General features: G+C 32.8%; 1 protein-coding gene across 3 annotated transcripts in view; it reads right to left on the bottom strand.

Annotated features, from left to right (window-relative positions):
* Positions 1 to 18,266, bottom strand: part of LOC117684838 (uncharacterized) — a 76,326-nt gene that overhangs the window by 14,082 nt on the left and 43,978 nt on the right. For all 3 annotated transcript variants that reach the window (XR_004598571.2, XR_010707347.1, XM_066065134.1), the window contains one exon: positions 4,485 to 4,742. Coding sequence is in view for 1 of the 3 variants with exons in the window: in XM_066065134.1 (XP_065921206.1) it covers positions 4,485 to 4,742 (258 nt within the window). In the remaining 2 variants the exon portion in view is untranslated. The remainder of the gene's footprint in view (positions 1 to 4,484; positions 4,743 to 18,266) is intronic.

Here is an 18,266-nt window from a genome sequence, read left to right on the forward strand (position 1 = left end):
CTATAAAACATATGAACTGTTCCAAAAAACTTAACCTACCTTAACCTCAACCAGCATGGCTCAGATTCAGCATTCAAGCCTGTCTCGAGCATCAGTATCATAAGACGCACCAACCATGCAAGTTTGGTGAAGTTAAGACAAGTAGTAGCTAAGATATAATCATCAGAAGGCACCTGCAACAAAAACTTTAACCAGCTCTAAGACCTTAACCTCCTCCAGCATCCGAAACCCATAGCTCAGATTCAACATCCAAGCCTGTCTGGTGCATCAGTATCATAAGATGCACCATCCATGCAAGTTTAGTGACGTTTAGACAAGAAGTAGCTAAGATATAATCATCAGAGGGCACCTGCAACAAAAACTTTAACCAGCTCTAAAAACCTTAACCTCCTCCAGCATCCGAAACCCATAGCTCAGATTCAGCATTCAAGCCTGTCTGGTGCATCAGACAACTCGGCAAGCCTCGCGAATATATACACCATTTTAACTTGTTGGATAAAGCAAATATAAAATCACACAATATAGATATCCTCTATTTATTATCCAATCAAATTAGTTCATAATGAAGTGGAGCTCTTCTGTTTCGGGTACACTACCTTAAATGGATAGCATTTTTGAATATTTGACTATATTTGCATCAAAAAGATTCTCCAATCCAGTGACTGACGGTCAACTTTGTCTTTACGATTCAATAGACACAGAAAATTGGTTCAACTTGTTTTTTACTTGAAAAGGTAAAGGCAATCATATGAACACAATTTGCACAACCAGTACGCTCTGTTTCCATCGCGTCGTCAGGATGAACTCGTTGATAGTTAACGTAATTTGCAGTTTTATAAACTACACAAAGCAAATTGAAAGTTTGAATGGGGCTAAACTTATCAAAAATCTTGACAAACAAGAAAAAATGTCTTTTGGTTACAGTTATGTATATCTTTGTAAAAAGAGTTGGGGGGGGGGGGGGGGGGGGGCTAACCCCCCAATAGCCCGGGTTCCGACGCCTATGCTACGCAGTTATGTATTTTCCTTCATATTTGTAAGTAATTGAAGTCTTTGACAAAATCCATTTTATATCACTTTTTGTAGTTGATATAGTTATGTTGAAAGTACTAGCAAATCTTCGAAAATAGGTCACTGAAGCGTTGAAGCGAGGGGCTGTGTCAAAAGTAGTTCCGACCGGAAGTATTTGATATAGCATCACCCGTGTGATATAGCAAAGGTTTATCACACGGGTAATATACATCACACGTATGAGATAATTATATATATCTGCCCACTTAAACGAGCATTGAAGTTTAAACTGACCCACGGGAAATGGAGAAAGGAACGACGCGAAATTAACCGTGGGTTTCCGACGATGTGTTTGAACTCTGTGGCAAAAGTCGCTAAGGCCAGTCTAAAACTTAATTGGTCTTCTTTTAAAATAATTGTTAACCTGGTGTAAACTTACTCGATTGATGAAAACATTCGCTTGGAAAATTTTGTCAGATGATATGTGAAAAAGATATCCAATGATAGTTAGGCATACATGTATCACTCTTTTGTACTAAGGCCCGTCAATTATTTTCATCTTTCGTCAAAAACAACAAACTACCACAAACAAAGATTATTTTCTGCTGCAATATTTTCTTTAAAATAATGATAATGCAGATATCCTCATAATTATAATGTGTCAGAACTGTTTAAAAGATGTTGTTTTTGTTTACTCGCTTGAAAACTATCCAAATTGTTGTCGATTTCATATAATTCATAATTTTTCTGTACACAATTAGTATTTAATGTTCAAGACAATTTTTATGATCAACAAACATATCAGCGGCAGTCGTAAAATTATAAGCAACTTTAAAAAACTTATCTACTTTGTGCAATTAAATTCTTTCTAATTTATTCATACATTATATGGATAAAACGTTTTGTAAGTGACACAAAATCAATTTAATATGTCTTAGATGCACTTCTGTGTATTTTGGAGGCATATTAAAGTCCTACCCTCTGACCCATATACATTAACCGTAAAGGATCGTTTTAATTTTGAAGATAACTGTAAACAAACGGTTTTATTATTATTCAAGCATTAATTTGGCAGAGTTATTTACTAAATACAAGTTACCAACTAATTGATATATCAACACGAAATGTAATAATATCGGTTGTAATTTTCAATGAATGGTAGGTGGTTGCATAACCCATATATATATAACCTCTAAAGATAAACAGTCGCGGGTGATTAATCACAACAGGGTTTAACTGAGGCGGTGGAAACAACATTTTATTGTCTTTGAAGTTAATTTACATGATTATGAATTCAGAATACATGGCGACTTCAAAGTCTCTTTTAGAGGAAATTTCGGCGAAGTTACCGATCAAAAATTGATAATTTCAACCGAAGTCGTCCCCTTATTTGGTCCTTGTTGACACTCAAATAGAAATTAATAAACAATAAAAACAGATGGAAAATGCACTTAATCAGTAAGAGCAGAATTTATTTTAAAATCATACGTATACCTTGTACATATCTCCATCAACGAAAATAATGAATCATCTTAGCATTTCAACAGAACACATTGGATTCATCACTATTGTGACCACCTACTAGTATTGCGACCTTAACCATACCGAATTACCAATTAAATGAAATGTCTTTTAGTACATTGTTTATGTATCAGATTTTACCATTTTCACAGGTAAACAATCAACTGCCTATTTACCGAAGTCTATGTTTGATTCGATCAAAAAAAATCCAAATACCAGAATACTGAATACAGGCAATTGTTCTCATAGTTAATCAAAGTACTGAAGTATTGACGGGAGTTGATTTATCGATTGTTATTTATTTCAAAATCAAGGCTATGTTATTTTGCTTGGCAAGTAGTTTATAATCTGTATTTGAATTACGCACATTTTTACAATATGAATTCTCGGACATTCCGACAAGAACTTCGAATATCCCGTAAGATTCATGTTGTGATATATTTGAAAATAGAATTGATTCCACCAATTTAGGTATCAGTAATCGAAATACTTCAAAAATTGTATGGATCTAAGCAGTAATGAACTCTAGTCTCGATTAACAAGATGCTCGGCTGTCTCAGTTAATCTCCGACAAGCAATAGATACTCTCTTCGAACACCAGGTCACGTGATAGCTTAATGACGCGACCTTTAACTATAGAATGACTATCTGCTTTTTGGAGATTTACGAAGACAGCGATGGTTGAACAAGACAATATTGAACTCTGGCGTAGGAATACATACGACTCAAAAATTACCTTAATTGTTCGTACTATTTAAAATCTGACTATTTTCAAGATATTTATAGATAAGTTTTATTAAAAAACAGTGCTTCTGATTCATTATATCTAATTTATCGATTATTTTCAAGAAATAAGTCTTATCAACGGTGATGATTTGTGCATAGGTCCAAACACTGTTTCAGCTCCGGTTTGCCAGAGTAACTGCATAGAAAAGTTGATTTCAATCAAAGCAAAATAAAATGAAAATCAAAACAAGCTAAATCCACCGTCACAAGTGAAAATGACAACACGCTGAAATATTTAACCTCAATTTACTTCACAATATCGGCACCAATATATCTTCCGTGTTTCTTAGATAATATTCGCACGTGAACTGTTGCACAACAAACATACTGATTTTTGCAAGATGACAACATACATCCAAAGTGGCTGCTTCAAACAAAGAGCCTCGTTTTCGAAATATGGTAGACTGGTCCTCCGTCTCTATCATACGAGATATGGAATAACGAACCCAAACTTATAAAGTGATTGATCCCCTTTATTAGTATTTTTGTAATTAGCTCAAATTTGGAACCTCGTTTTCGAGATATGATAGACTGGTCCTCCGTCTCGTTCCAGATATGGAATGGTAGACTGGTCCTCCGTCTCTATCATACGAGATATGGAATAACGAACCCAAACTTAAAGTGATTGACCCCCTTTATTAGTATTTTTGTAATTAGCTCAAATTTGGAACCTCGTTTTCGAGAAATGATAGACTGGTCCTCCGTCTCGTTCGAGATATGGAATAACAAACCCAAACTTATAAACTGATTGACACCCTATATTAGTATTTTTGTAATTAGCTCAAACTTGGAACATAATTTTTATAATTTATATTTTTTTTCAATTAGGAAGATTTATGCTAAATTACGTTAAGGTTAACTTAACATTTCTTGAGAAGATTTTTTAAGTTGCACACTCCCCTCCCTTTTTAAAAAAAATAATTTTGAGGTTTTCTCCGCTTTAAATATAATCTGGTCTTTTATTTTTAAAATTTATATTTACCTTCTAACGATGCTTTGTGTCAAATTTGGTTGAGTTTGGCCAGGAGGTTTTAGAGAAGAAGTTCAAAATGTAAAAAGATTACACACGGACGGACAGACGGATGGCCAGACGGACAATCGACAACGGTGATCAGAAAAACTCACTTGAGCTTTCACAAGAGCTAAAAAAACCAACACCTGATTACCTTCTTTATTAATTATGTTTTTTGGTGTTTGCACCATGATGGGCTTTATCCCTGCTATGTTGTAACGCCCTCTACTACCCTGAGGTATTCCTGTTGAACTGCTTGAACCTTGTGTTGAAGTTGTTAGAACATTTCTGATTGTGACAGAATTTGTTGTGGAACTTGCACCACTTGTGCTACTGTAAATCTGTTTTACTGGTGTTTGGGTATTTGGACTCCATATTGTTCCCATGGCTATTAAATCATCTGTATCTTTTCCTGTAAAAGTAAATAAAAGACTATATCCTCTAAACTTTAAAAATCTGTCCCCAGATAATTTGCAAAAGAATCAAATTATAGATTTTCTACATATTAATGGCTTTTACTTTAAACTTTAAAGTTTTATCATTTCAATTACGCATTTTACTTTCATACTCTGTAAATTCGCATTGCCTCAAATAATATAGCAGGAGTGTATCGATTACATTTCTCATAGATTTTGTCACACCCTCATTTTGAGAGCCTTTCAATATGTGCACATTAATCTTTCATGCCAAGTTGTCGTAAAATTGTTTATTTATTTAAATATTTTGCACTTGTCTCCACAGTAAAGGCACTTCAACCTGTTATGACCTCATGAATAACAAAGCCCTGAACATGTGACTCAACTATTTACATGCATGCTTTGATCACACCTGACTTTGAGTCACTGTGACCAAAAATCAAATTACATTTTTTCTCATCAAAATCCTACAATTTGTGGATATACATGTATGCAGGTGCATCGGACAAGGAAGACTTCTTCAAATATTGTAACTGTCAGTGCAAGTTTGGAGTATGGTTTGTTGAAAGCTGTTTGCATGTTACATTACTACTGTGGTATATTAGAATTCAGACACATGCAGACAGAGTGCTTCAGAGTTAAGAATTATACCCGATATTGTTCTGGACTGTACATGTGCAGAAGTCACTGACACTGATGTTTCCTAAGTGATAATACTGACATTATTATTCTCAAAAGTTTCAGCTTTCCTGGTTAATTGGTTTCTGAGAAGACTTTTAGGTCACCAGAGTAAAATTAATTACAATGTAAGCGCATCTGTGAGACTCCTCGACAAGTTTGTGTATGGGGTATGATACTCAGGTGACCGTTAAGGCCTATTGGCCACGTCAAAGATTTACTAAATAAATATATGTAAAAATTCGACTTGGTGACACCTTACTATATTAGAAGTTTATCATTCTCATCTCAAAAGGTACGTGTTTAAAGCTGACATGAATTCATAAAAGTATCTGGTTGCAATATTGACTTCAATTGCTCCTCAACTGCATCTGGGTTATATAAAACTGGTCAAGAAAGTTATGGACGATTGCTTTTTGATCGAAGTATTCGGTTGCACGGACTTAAAAATGCATATGTAGTAATATAACTACACATTGTAGTAATATGTTTGAAAAAATATATAGGAAATTTAAGAATTGTTCTAATGGGACTAATACCCCTGCAAGATAGGTCAAATATGAATATTATTAAAGGGACATGGTAACGATTTTGGGCAATTTTTTTCATAAATGTTAACCATGCTTTAGAAATGCATTTCTAATGATTAACCAAAATTTGAATGTCAGTCTTCGGGATATAAGCACGATACAGAGCTCATAATCTTCTGTAAATTCCTTTTTAAGCTAATTCCCCTATCAGGTAATTTGTGGGGCCCAAAAATCATCCAGGGGGCAAAGTCTAAACAACTTTAAAGAATGAGCAATAAGTCATAATGCTTGCATTAAAGTAAAACCAATTATATTACCGTATGTGTATCAGTTTTTCCGCGTCATGTTTTTTTCCGCGAATCAGAACCTGAACACAGTTCATGGTACTTTTACTTACCCATTTACTTACCCATTTACTTTATTATAAGGAAGAATAGTACCCTATATCAAATTAAGCTAATATATTTTTGCGATTCGGAAATCGTCGCGAACAAAGTGGAAACTGGATATACGCGGAAAAAAACTGATATACGTAACATATCAGTATTTGTGAATACCTAAAATATTTGGAAAATTGGACCGCCAATCCTCTACTCCTCAAAATTTTGATTTTAACAAATGGGAATATGCATTATCTGGGGTTTGAACAAACTCGAATCTACCCTACATGAGGATGCTTCCTCAAAAGTTTCAGCTTTCCTGGCTGATCGGTTCCGAGAAGACTTTTAAGGTCACCTGAATAAACTTAATTAAATGCATCTGTGAGACTCCTCATTTTATAGTCAAATCACGTGTTGAGCATTGCAGTTCTCAATAAGATCCTAAAGAATTATCATCATTTGGGATATCTGAAAACCCTCATGAAACTCTGAACCCCTTTTGAGGCCAAAGAATCGTCCAAGGGCTAGAGTCTAAATAATTTTAAAGAATCAGCAATGAGTAAAAATGCTTGCATATACTGAAGATTCCTAATTAAAACGCAAGGAATTAATATCTGCGTAAAATGGCGAGATGCATCTTATAAGAAACAAGGAGAAAAGTTCCACGTTCGCTATTTTACATTAACGCAATTTTATAACAAACCAGCAAGATCGTGGAATTAAGTACTTGCATAATATAAGGAATTTACAGTAAGTAAAACCAGTTTTTGTGAATAATTGAAATGTTTTCCTTTGTACAATTGGATCCCCAATTTAGACTCACTCTACTCCTCAAGATTTTAATTTTAACGAATTTGAACCAACACTATTTAAAGTTGCTTTCACTAAAGTTTCATTTTTCTTAGAAAATGGTTTTTTTTAAAAGAAAATTTAGGCTCATCTGAGTCACTCAGGTGACCTAATGCAATTGGTCTTTGTTTGTCCTCGTGCGTTGTGCGTTAACAATTTTACATTTTTCTTGAAAATTACAAGGCCAATCGTTACCATTTTTGGTATGAAGCATCTCTATGGTAAGGAGAATCTAAATTGTGAAATTAATGGCTTTACCACCCACCCGCCCCCCGAGGCGCCAAGGGCGGGGACAAATATGCAAAAAAAAGCCTAATTTTCAACAATCTTATTCTCTACTCTCACAGAAATGAGGAAAAAACTGAATATATGGTTATGATGTCCATGAAGCCTTCTCCGAAAACTGTGAAATTCATGACCCCTCGGTCAGGGGTTCAGGCTCTAGGGTGGGGCCAATATGACCATATAGTAAAATGTATTAAACCTTAGATTTTTTTTTCTCTACTCATATATATAGTTGTTAAAAACTATATGAATGGTTATGATGTCCATGGAGTTTTATACCTAAATTGTGAAATTCATGACCCGACAGGGGTTAAGGCTCTAGGGTGGGGCCAATATAGCCATATAGTGAGAATGATGAAATCTGAATGCATGGTTATGTCCACGAACTTCTCTACCTAAATTGTGAAATTCATGGCCCCTTGGCCAGGGGTTCAGGCTGAAGAGAGAGGGGGAGGGCAATATGGCCATATAGTGTTTATATATATAATGTTAAAAAATCTTCTTCTCTTCTCTTACACAACTGTAAGAATAACTGACTTTATAATTATGTTAACAAGGAAGTCCTCTACTAAAATTGTAAATTTCTTGTCCCCTCGAGTATGGGTGTTTTGACTCTAGGGCAGAGTAAAAATAGATGAATAGTGTTAATGCATATAATGTTTAAAAATTATTTTCTCCACTCCCACACACCTGTAAGGAAAATTGAAGTAAGGAAACTTTATAGACCAGGAAGCCCACTACCAAAATTATCAATTTCATGTAGGGGTTGTCACTCTAGGGCGGGGGACAACTGATACATATTAAAAAAAGACTGCATACAAAGAAAGAAAACAAATCTATCTATCAAAATCTAAAATTTCATGTCTCCCAATTTAGCTGGGATACGAATCTAAGGTTGGGCCAAAACACTCATATGGTGTAAAGGGTAGGGATTCGTAATGCAGGATGAAGCCAAAATGGTCATTTAGGTTTAATGTATACAGAATGTTTAAAAAACGTCCACTGACGCAGAAGGAAATCTGACTGCATATTTAGACAAGATGCCAATTGGCCTTAACGGTCACCTGAGTAGCATATAACCCATACACAAACTTTTTGTCGAGGAGTCTCATATATGCATTTAATAAGCTTTTCATTCTGGAGTAAAAAAAATCTGAAATCTTTAAAAAAAACAACTATGAAACCTATAATTTTGGTGAAAAACCTAAAGATCTTGTATATAAATATTTGGAGATTTACTTTTGACAGCTTTTAAGAACTTAGAAAAAGAGAGAACTTTCAGGACAATGTGTTATTAAAATAATGAGTATAGGATGCAGTTTATAATTGAATGGATCAAAAATATTTTTTGGCATATTAATTTATATACTTTTTTGTCAGGGAAATACTGTATTTTGCAGGGCATAGACCAATGGATTTTTTTTCATGTGGGAATGTTTAGTTTTCAAGCTTGTGTCTTTAATTACATGAATGATGAAAGAAGTCACTTCCAGTGATTTCATTAATTACAAGACACGCCAATATTTCTTTTCGCCAAGGAAAATGAAGCTTTGTAATTCGGCATGTGGCTTTAACGATGAATTAATTAAAACAATAAAATGCTTTTTTGTGAACCATTCGGGATATGAAGGTAGCGACATTGCAGAAAAAATACATAACCCACGTTAGCAGGTTATGTAAATTTTTTCTGCAATGATTGCTACCTTCATAACCTTCATGAATCATCAAAGATAGCATTTAATTATTTATATTAATATCTTTCTTTTAACTGATTAATAAATTGATTATGACAAGTAAGTGAAAAGTTACATGTAGTAAAATTGTCTAAATTACTGTTAATGTACATAAGTACGTTCGAAGAAACAGCCAAATTGTCTCTTGTGATACTTTGAGTCTGACATTATCACGAGTATTTCATGATGTCTATGATTTTTCTTAAGTCGCTGTAGGTTTCGACCAATTGATGAACAGGGCGTGTCAATTTCAGTCCTGTCACTTTCTTGTCAGTTTTAGGCGCTGTAGATTTCGACTAATCGATAAATGGGGCGTGTAGATTTCAGTCTGGCTTTTTGTATAGAGCTATGAATCAACTATAAGTTTCCGTAAGAAATAGAGGAAATAATATTTGATAGATGTAAATATATATCATTAAACTTGTCCATAACAGTAAACTTGACTTGCAGTTTATTGCAACACTGTATGTTTTGATATCTAAACAACGTTTTTAATATTGAAAACTGAAATTGAAAAATAATTCTCAATAATTTATCTTAAATTACTCTTTTAACTTTCTTTATCAATATTTATGAAAGTATATAAAATGACTTCCTTAATCATCGGTCATACTTTTACTATTAATAGTAATTATCGATTGAAAACCGGCCTATTCCCCAATTTGGCTAGTCTAAGGATTTTGTCTGAAAATGAGGAATTTGGCCTATTGGGGCAATAGGCCAAATTCCTCATTTTCAGACAAAATCCTGACATACTCCACCAAAATACAGTAATCATATATAGTTTTACTACTTGCGACCTAATTGAAAATTACCAGTTCCATTCAAAAAATGTTAACAATTTATTATACAATAAATACTACTTGTTCATGAAAGGCATTTTGATGTCAATGAACAGCTTTTAAATGTAAACAACATCTGTCGATCTATTTTTTAAATGGGAAAGGTTTGTTTAAGAAACAAAAATTGAATTAAAACAAAATAAAAAAAAGTTATTGACTCACTTGACTTTGTTTTATACCATAGAAGATGTTTAAAAACATCTGCATTGATTCCATGCAAAATAATATCATCATGATCCTCAAAATCCCTTAACACAATACGTAAATTTGTCATTTTCACACAACAAAATATACAAAGTATATGCTTCTAACTTTGAAACACTAGGTTGCCAATTCAAATTTAGATGGAAATCAATATCGAATTCCATACACATACAATATGTTGTAAAAAATTTAAACCATTTAATATTGAATCCATTCAGTGCATACAGTGCCATTTAAAATACTCTGTGATCAATTTTAAAAACTGCACAATTAAAACAATATGAAATGCTTATCATTATCTCATTTTAATACATCTTGCATTACTAGACAATTGAAGTCAAACCTAGGCGATTTAACTCACCTGAGCCGAAGGCTCAAGTACGGTATTTTACTGTAAACTTTATTGTTAAAAATTTGTATGTTGTCTGTCATTGTTGTTGTTGACATAAACTTTGCACAGTTTCATTATCATCATACTTCACACTAGGAGATAAACAAGAGGCCCATCGGGCCACATTGCTCACCTGAGCAACAGTGACTTAATATGAGCGTTCAAAGGATATTGTTCCATATGCCCCCTCAATATAATAACGAAGAATAAATATTGTAAAGTATTTGAATTTTACACTAATTTTTGCATACACTTAATCTTTGACATTGTACTATTATGGAATACCATTTTTACTGAAAATAAGAAAATCCTATGCAAGATACAAAACTAAACTCTTGGTAGGGTTACACTGTTAACTTCCAGCATATAGATACATTTTCTTCAACTACTCACTAGTTATTGTATTTTTTTTTTTAAATATTACAATAGTTATTGTATTTTATTAAAAACAAAATCATATAAATGTGAAAAATAAAATTGTACCTCAATGCACTCAATTCCTCAAATTAAAAACATTTAAAAATTTAATTGGTCTTCCCCATTATAAATGACGGTTGTTTATCTGCCGTAAACTCGTGAGACTATTATAACCTTACTCACTTGATTGATGAATATACTCAACTAAAAAATGTTGTCACATGACATGTTAAAGAGCTATTATACATGTAATCAATATATTGATAGACATATTAATCTTTTTTTAATATGGACCACCCATTATTTTCATCTTCAATCAAAAACAAATGGCTACAAACCAGGATGATTTTACGCTGCAATATTTTCTTAGGAATAGCGATAATTTATCTCCATAACAAAATGTGTCAGAACTATGGAAACTGTTTTAATGGTGTCGTTTTTATTTACTCGTGTCTGAAAAACTATCAAAATTGATGTAGAATTCATATAATTCATCGTATAAATGGGGTGGGGGTGGGCGCAGACAGCATATCATCCTTAAATTTAAATATTTAACGTTTAGCAAGACATTTCTAATGAACCATTTTAAAGAATCAGCAATTAGTCAAAATGCTTGCAACATTTCAAGTAAAACCATTGATTATATATTTCAGTTTTGTGATTTAAAATGTTTTTATATGTAAAATTGGATCCACACCCTACTCTTCTTAATTTTGATTTTAATGAATTTGAATCTACACTACTTAAGGTTGCTTTCACTAAAGTTTCAGCTTTTCTAGGCAAATATTTTTTAAAGAAAATTCTTGCATGTAAAAAGTTATGTTCCAAAACCTTTGGGGGGGGGGGTTAAAAAAGGAGAGGGTTGAAATGTAACAGACACAATTTGTTTAAACTGAACAAAATTGAATCGTACGTTCATTAAATCTGTGAATATAAAAAATGAAAACTTTAGCACCTTAAATTTAGTTTTACTTTAAGATATTCTTTAAATATTATAAACATATTTTAAACAAAAGACCCACATCGTTCATCTCAGCACCAATGACTTTAAATGGGCGTTCAAAATATATTGTGCCATATGGCAGCTCGGTAGAATAACAAATAAAAAATATTGTAAAGTATTCGAGTTTTTTGCATACACGTAATCTTTGACATTGTACCTTTATGGAATACTTTTTTTTACCGAGAATAAGAAAATCCAACGTAAGATATAAAACTTAACATTTGGTAGGGTTACACTTTTAACTTCAAATTCCCTATATTTTCGTACCACCCAACCCCCCCCCCCCAACTTTAAAAAGCGATTTAAATATATGAGAGCATATAGGTATATTATCTTCCTCAACTACTTACTAGTTATTGTATTTCTTTAAAAATATATAATAGTTATTGTATTTCATTAAAAAAAAATCCTACAGATGTGTAGAAAATTGTACCTCAATGCGCTCAATTCCTCAAATTAAAAACATTCAAAAATTCAATTGGTCTTCCCTATTATAATTAAACGACTGTTGTTTACCTAGGGTATACTCATGTGACTTTTATAACCTTACTCGCACTTGATTGATGAATACACTGGAATGAAAAATGTTGTCACATTACATGGTAAAGAGCAATAAAAATCAATGTATTGACTTGCATATTACTCTATTTTTATTAAGGCCCGCCCATTATTTTCATCTTTATTCAGAAATAAAAAATGGCTACAAACCAGGATAGTTTCCCGCTGTAATATTTTCTTAGGAATAGCGATAATGCCTTTATCCCCGTATTTAACGTTTAGCGTGACATTTTTAATGATCAACCATATTTCAGCGTCAATCACAGAATTATAAGCAAGATACAGAGCTCACAATTCTGCAAGGTTTGAGAAATATTCTGTTCACATGATTTATTACATTCAGCTTAAGATTTTTAACTTGGTATTTCCTAATCAGCATTTAAAATGGAAAAAAAAACCAAAAAAACAAATGGCTTCAGATCTTTAAAGAAACATAGAATTGTGAGCAAGGTCTGTATCTTGCTTATAAGTCGAAGCTTAACACTCAAATATGGTTAGTTAATAGAAATTGTAAACAATTAGACATAAGAAACATGCATTATAACAAATAGAGCGCTCCCTCAGCGATATTAACAGTGATTAAACTCTATTAAAACTGAATAAACTCGAGAAAATGCTGAGCATCTCAACAAAACACATTGCTTTAATAAACGATTAAGCAAAATATCATACCGAATTACCGATAGAATGAAATGCATTTTAGTACTTTGTTTATACATCAGATTTTGCTTAATTTGCGCAGGTAAACAGTCAACTGTCTGATTTACCGAAATCTCTGTTTGATTTGATACGTAAAAATTAGAAAACACAGGCGATAGTTCAGTTTTGATAGTTCCCAGGTTACAAAGCATATATAATGAAAACAAACGAAAATCAAAACAAGCTAACACCATCGTCATTTGTGAAAACTGTCAACGCATTGAAATATTTAAACTCAATTTACTTCACAAAATCGGCACCAATGTGTTTTGCATGTTTCAAAGATTCACTTCGCACGCGAACTGTTGCACAACACACAAATTCATCTTTGTCAAATCGACCCCTGTATCACACGCCATTGCTACTTTAAACAAAGAACCTCGTTTTAGAAGTATGGAATTAAACATGAATTATCAAGTTTCTTCTTAAATAAGTCCACGAACCCGTAAAATGTCGAACCGGGTTTGCCTACCCATTTTACGAACTTAGAAGTCAACAATCGTCAATAAATTCCAAAATACGCATTGTTGTCTATCAATATTTACAGCGAATACAAATATATTGGTCTGTAACATATTCTGAATATTTCAATGACATCGGTTTATTACGGGCCGCCGGAAGGCGGTCCGTTATTTGATACACATTTAAATATTGTTACTGCGTTTCTGCGGGATAGTTCTTTTTTAATAGAATTAATACTATGCTTATTTTTATGAATTTAAAGTAAATTTGCATGTATAAATATTTTTTATGCTTTTTAGAAAATATCACATATTTTTGGTTTTACTCGTAAATGAATAGTTGGTCATACTGAGTAGATTATGGTATTTGGCGAGTTTTTATCGAGACTATAATCTATTCGGAAAACTTCGGAGTTCTTCATTCTTTTCAAAACAATGCATCAGGATCGGTATACGGGACATACTAAAGACCTGAAATACTAAAGACACTGAATGTCATTTAATTTTATATCAATGATATATTTGAATTTCTATGTGCCGTGTCAAATAAAATGACTTTGCGTGTGTATTTATTATATTTCCATGTAAAGTGTGGTAGAAAATATCATGAAATGACATTATATGAATTATTTACGCAAGAATATGACAGAAATTAAAATTTGAATTGACTTAAAAATTTGAACTAATCAATTTTAATTTTATTATGAGGTCCCTTGAAATCATATATTAAACTAATGCATTTGTTTTCATTCAATAAAATGCAACAACAAAAAACCAAAATGGTTTGAAATACATAATTTTCAAGAGAAAAATGATGAGTTGAACTTTGTATTAGAGTAATGTACAAATCAATGTGTTCTCTATTACTTCATACTATGGCAATGATCATACAATTTCCGTTAGAAATGCTTACAGTAACGAAAGATTCTTTATGATAATAGTAAAATGTTAAACTTCAAAACAAGTTGCTGAAAGTATATTAAAATTTACCATAAAAATTAGTACAACCAACTCTAATTTTCTTCTTTGTGGTGTGTTTTTATGTAAACAACCAATGATTCATACAACAATTATATTTTTTGCGGCCCATTTGACGCTTGCGTCAATATGATTTCTTGTTATTATTGACGTAAATTGAACAATCTCGATCTGCCCCGGCTTTCATTTTGTACCGGGCCGGGTCTGTGTACCCATTTTAACAAGACTCGTATCGAATACCGAACCCAAAGCTATAAATTGATTGAAACACGCCTCTTATTATTATTATTTTCGTAATAAGTCAGATTTGAAAGAGAAATAGTCCATTATTTTTGCAATTTATGTTTTCCTTTCCATAAGGATTATTCATGCTAAATTACGTTGAATTTGACTCAGTAGTTCTTGAGAAAAAGATTTTTAAAAATGCATCCCCCTTTTTATACAGTTCCGAGGATTTCTCCGCTTTGAATAAAGATCGGTCTTTTTTCTGCAATTTATAGTCGTCTTTCCATAAGGATGCTTTGAGCCAAATTTGGTTGAAATTGGCCAAGCGGTTTAAGAGAAGCAGTTCAAAATGTAAAAAGTTTACAGACGGACAGACAGACGGACAGACGGATGAACAAAATGTGATCAGAATAGCTCACTCTAGCTTTCAGCTCAGGTGGACTTCAAAAAATCATTTAACCAAATGATAGTCTCAGAATATACAGTCAGCGAGTTGTTTTGATTCTAAAAAGTAACTTTTGCCCAATGATTAAGCATTTTTGAATCAAAGTAAACAGATCTTTAACGTGAGCGATGGCATAATTTAGTATGGAACATTCAAGAAGATAATGCATCAGATGTAGTTCAAAGAAATGATTATAAAGGTAATATGAAAAATATTTATGTTAAACGTAACATTCAGCTTTTGTTTGTTTTGTTTTTTTTACATTTCAAAATGGCGGTTTTTAAATTGACTAACTATATTGTACATAATTAATAAAGAAATACACAAAATTGTTTCATTAAATATCCCTAAATCGGTGCAGCTACAAGATGAAGTTATACATAATGCTGATGGGATTTGAATGAATTCATACAAACTTATTTTATTTTATATAGAATTATGCTGAATAAATCAGAATAGTGGACAGCCCCAAAGACAGTGATCATGGAACACAACTTTCAGTAAGTATTTATGTTAATGCAAATAAAAAAATAAATTCCAATAAAATGACCAGTACTTTTTACAACTTTGAAAACAGTTAGTTTCATCTTGTTCTCTTTTTTTCTGCGATATCACTTTTTCTAGGGTAAGCACTATTAAGCTCTAGTGCAATTTCAGCGTTACCTTACTTGATAAAAATGTTTGAAATAAAAATTGAATTGAATTATTATTTGATGTTCCAAATGTTTTAAACGATATGTGATAATACCGTGGATCGATTTTATAACAAATTACATATTCTGCATTCATTAAATTGACGTCTGTATCAATACATAGTAGAAACAATATTTTAAAACTAGAAAAGTTGAAATATGATTGTTTTCTGTTTTCTGTTGGTGACGACCGGAAGTGACGACGGGCGGTTCTGTGTGCAAAGGGCACTACAGCTGAAGAATAATAATCATCACAGAAAATTCTGTACGTTCTAACTTTGTTGTATCTCGGGAGGACTAGAAGTGCCGATCAAAATATTGATCGAAAATTTTCTTACAAATTTTGTCAAGAGTAAGATCTGAAAGTTTCATCAGAATCGAAAGAAGCGTTTTTGAGAAAACGTGTCCAAAAAAATTCTTTTCAAATTTTTTTATTAGACTATTTATACTGGACAAAAGGTGCTATTATTGTGATTTTTCATAAAATTAACAAGTAAATACTAAAATCGATTAAGAGATAAAATCGTAAATCAAAACACAACAAGATATCTGCAAGCCAATGCTCAATAGTGATACCCCAGCTCTAATGTAATTATGCAAAATAAGCAAAGTCGACGTTTATCTGAAAGTTCATGAAAATCGGCTGAAGCGTTATTGAGAAAACGTGACAGAAAAAAAGCAAGAGCTCCATGGGCCACATTGATCACCTGAGCAACAATATCCATCATAAAATCAGCTTTACGGAGTTAAATACAAAAAGAATATGGACAATGTAGTCTAACAGATCCTGTATTAAAAAAAACTAATTTTTTTCCCTGGATATTTTTTATGATTGATCCCTTTTTGTCCCAGTATAGTCATTTCACATATTGAGCATTACAGTTCTCAAGAAGATCTAAATGAAATGGGATATAAACCTACATCAAACTTGTGAAGCCCAAGAATTGGCCAGGGGCCTATGTCTAAACAATTTTAAAGAATCAACATTATAACATTTTAGTTCTGATGAATTTATGTTTTTCTTTGTCAAATTGGATCCCCCATGTGGCTCAACCCTTCTCCTGCAAAACATGATTCTGATGAATTTGATTCAACAATATCTAAGGTTGCTTTCACTAATGTTGCACATTTTCTGAGAAAATGTTTTTGTAAGAAATAGATTCTTCTCTATATACAGTAAAACACGGTTATAGCGAACACGCTTATAATGAATTGACGCTTATAGTGACGTGATTTTCATTCCCTGTGACTATATAACATGTTGTTAAACTTATTGATATAACGATTAATGCTTTCAACGAAGAAAAATCGGACGTCACTGTCGCTTCGTTATAACCGTGTTTTACTGCATCCCTTTGTAAATTTTATTAGATTTTAACCCTCCCCATTGTGCCTCTACTCTACCCCCGGGGATAATAATTTGACCAAACTTGAATCTACCCTACCTGATGATACTTCACTCAAATTACAGATCTGCACTATTTGAGAATGCTTCCACACAAGTTTCAGCTTTTCGGCCACATGGTGTTTGGAAAAAAGATTTTAAAAGATTAACTCTATATATTCCTATGTAAAACTTCAACAAAAACAAGCCCCCCCCCCCCCCCAATTGTGGTCCCAACTTACCCTCGGGACCATGATTTGAACAAACTTGAATCTACACTATCTGATGATGCTTCCACACAAGTTTCAGCTTTTCTGGCCAAATGATTTTTGAGAACATTGAAAAATATCGCCAAATTTTCAATAAATCACAATTACTTCCCCTTAAAATATGGCATGGCCCTTTATTTTAACAAACCTGAATCAACTTTACCCTATGTGCTTTGTGCCAAGTTTGGATGAAATTGGCCCAACGGTTCAGGAGGTTAAAAGTTTACAGACAGACAGACCGACGGACTGAAGGCGGACAAAAAGTGATCAGAAAAGCTTACTTGAGCTTCAGCTCAGGTGAGCTAACAAGAGACCCATGGGCCACATTACTCGCCTGAGCAATAATAGGCATGATAAAATCGTCTTCAGGGAGTCATAATACAAAATATCTGGACAATGTGGTATAACACATGTAGATACTATACAAAAAAATCTTATTTCTTATATCTATAATCAAGTCCCTTTTCTAACAGGATGATTTTATAGTCATATCACAT

The sequence above is a fragment of the Magallana gigas genome, chromosome 7 (assembly GCF_963853765.1).
Source record: "Magallana gigas chromosome 7, xbMagGiga1.1, whole genome shotgun sequence".
NCBI classification, from domain to species: Eukaryota; Metazoa; Mollusca; class Bivalvia; order Ostreida; family Ostreidae; genus Magallana; species Magallana gigas.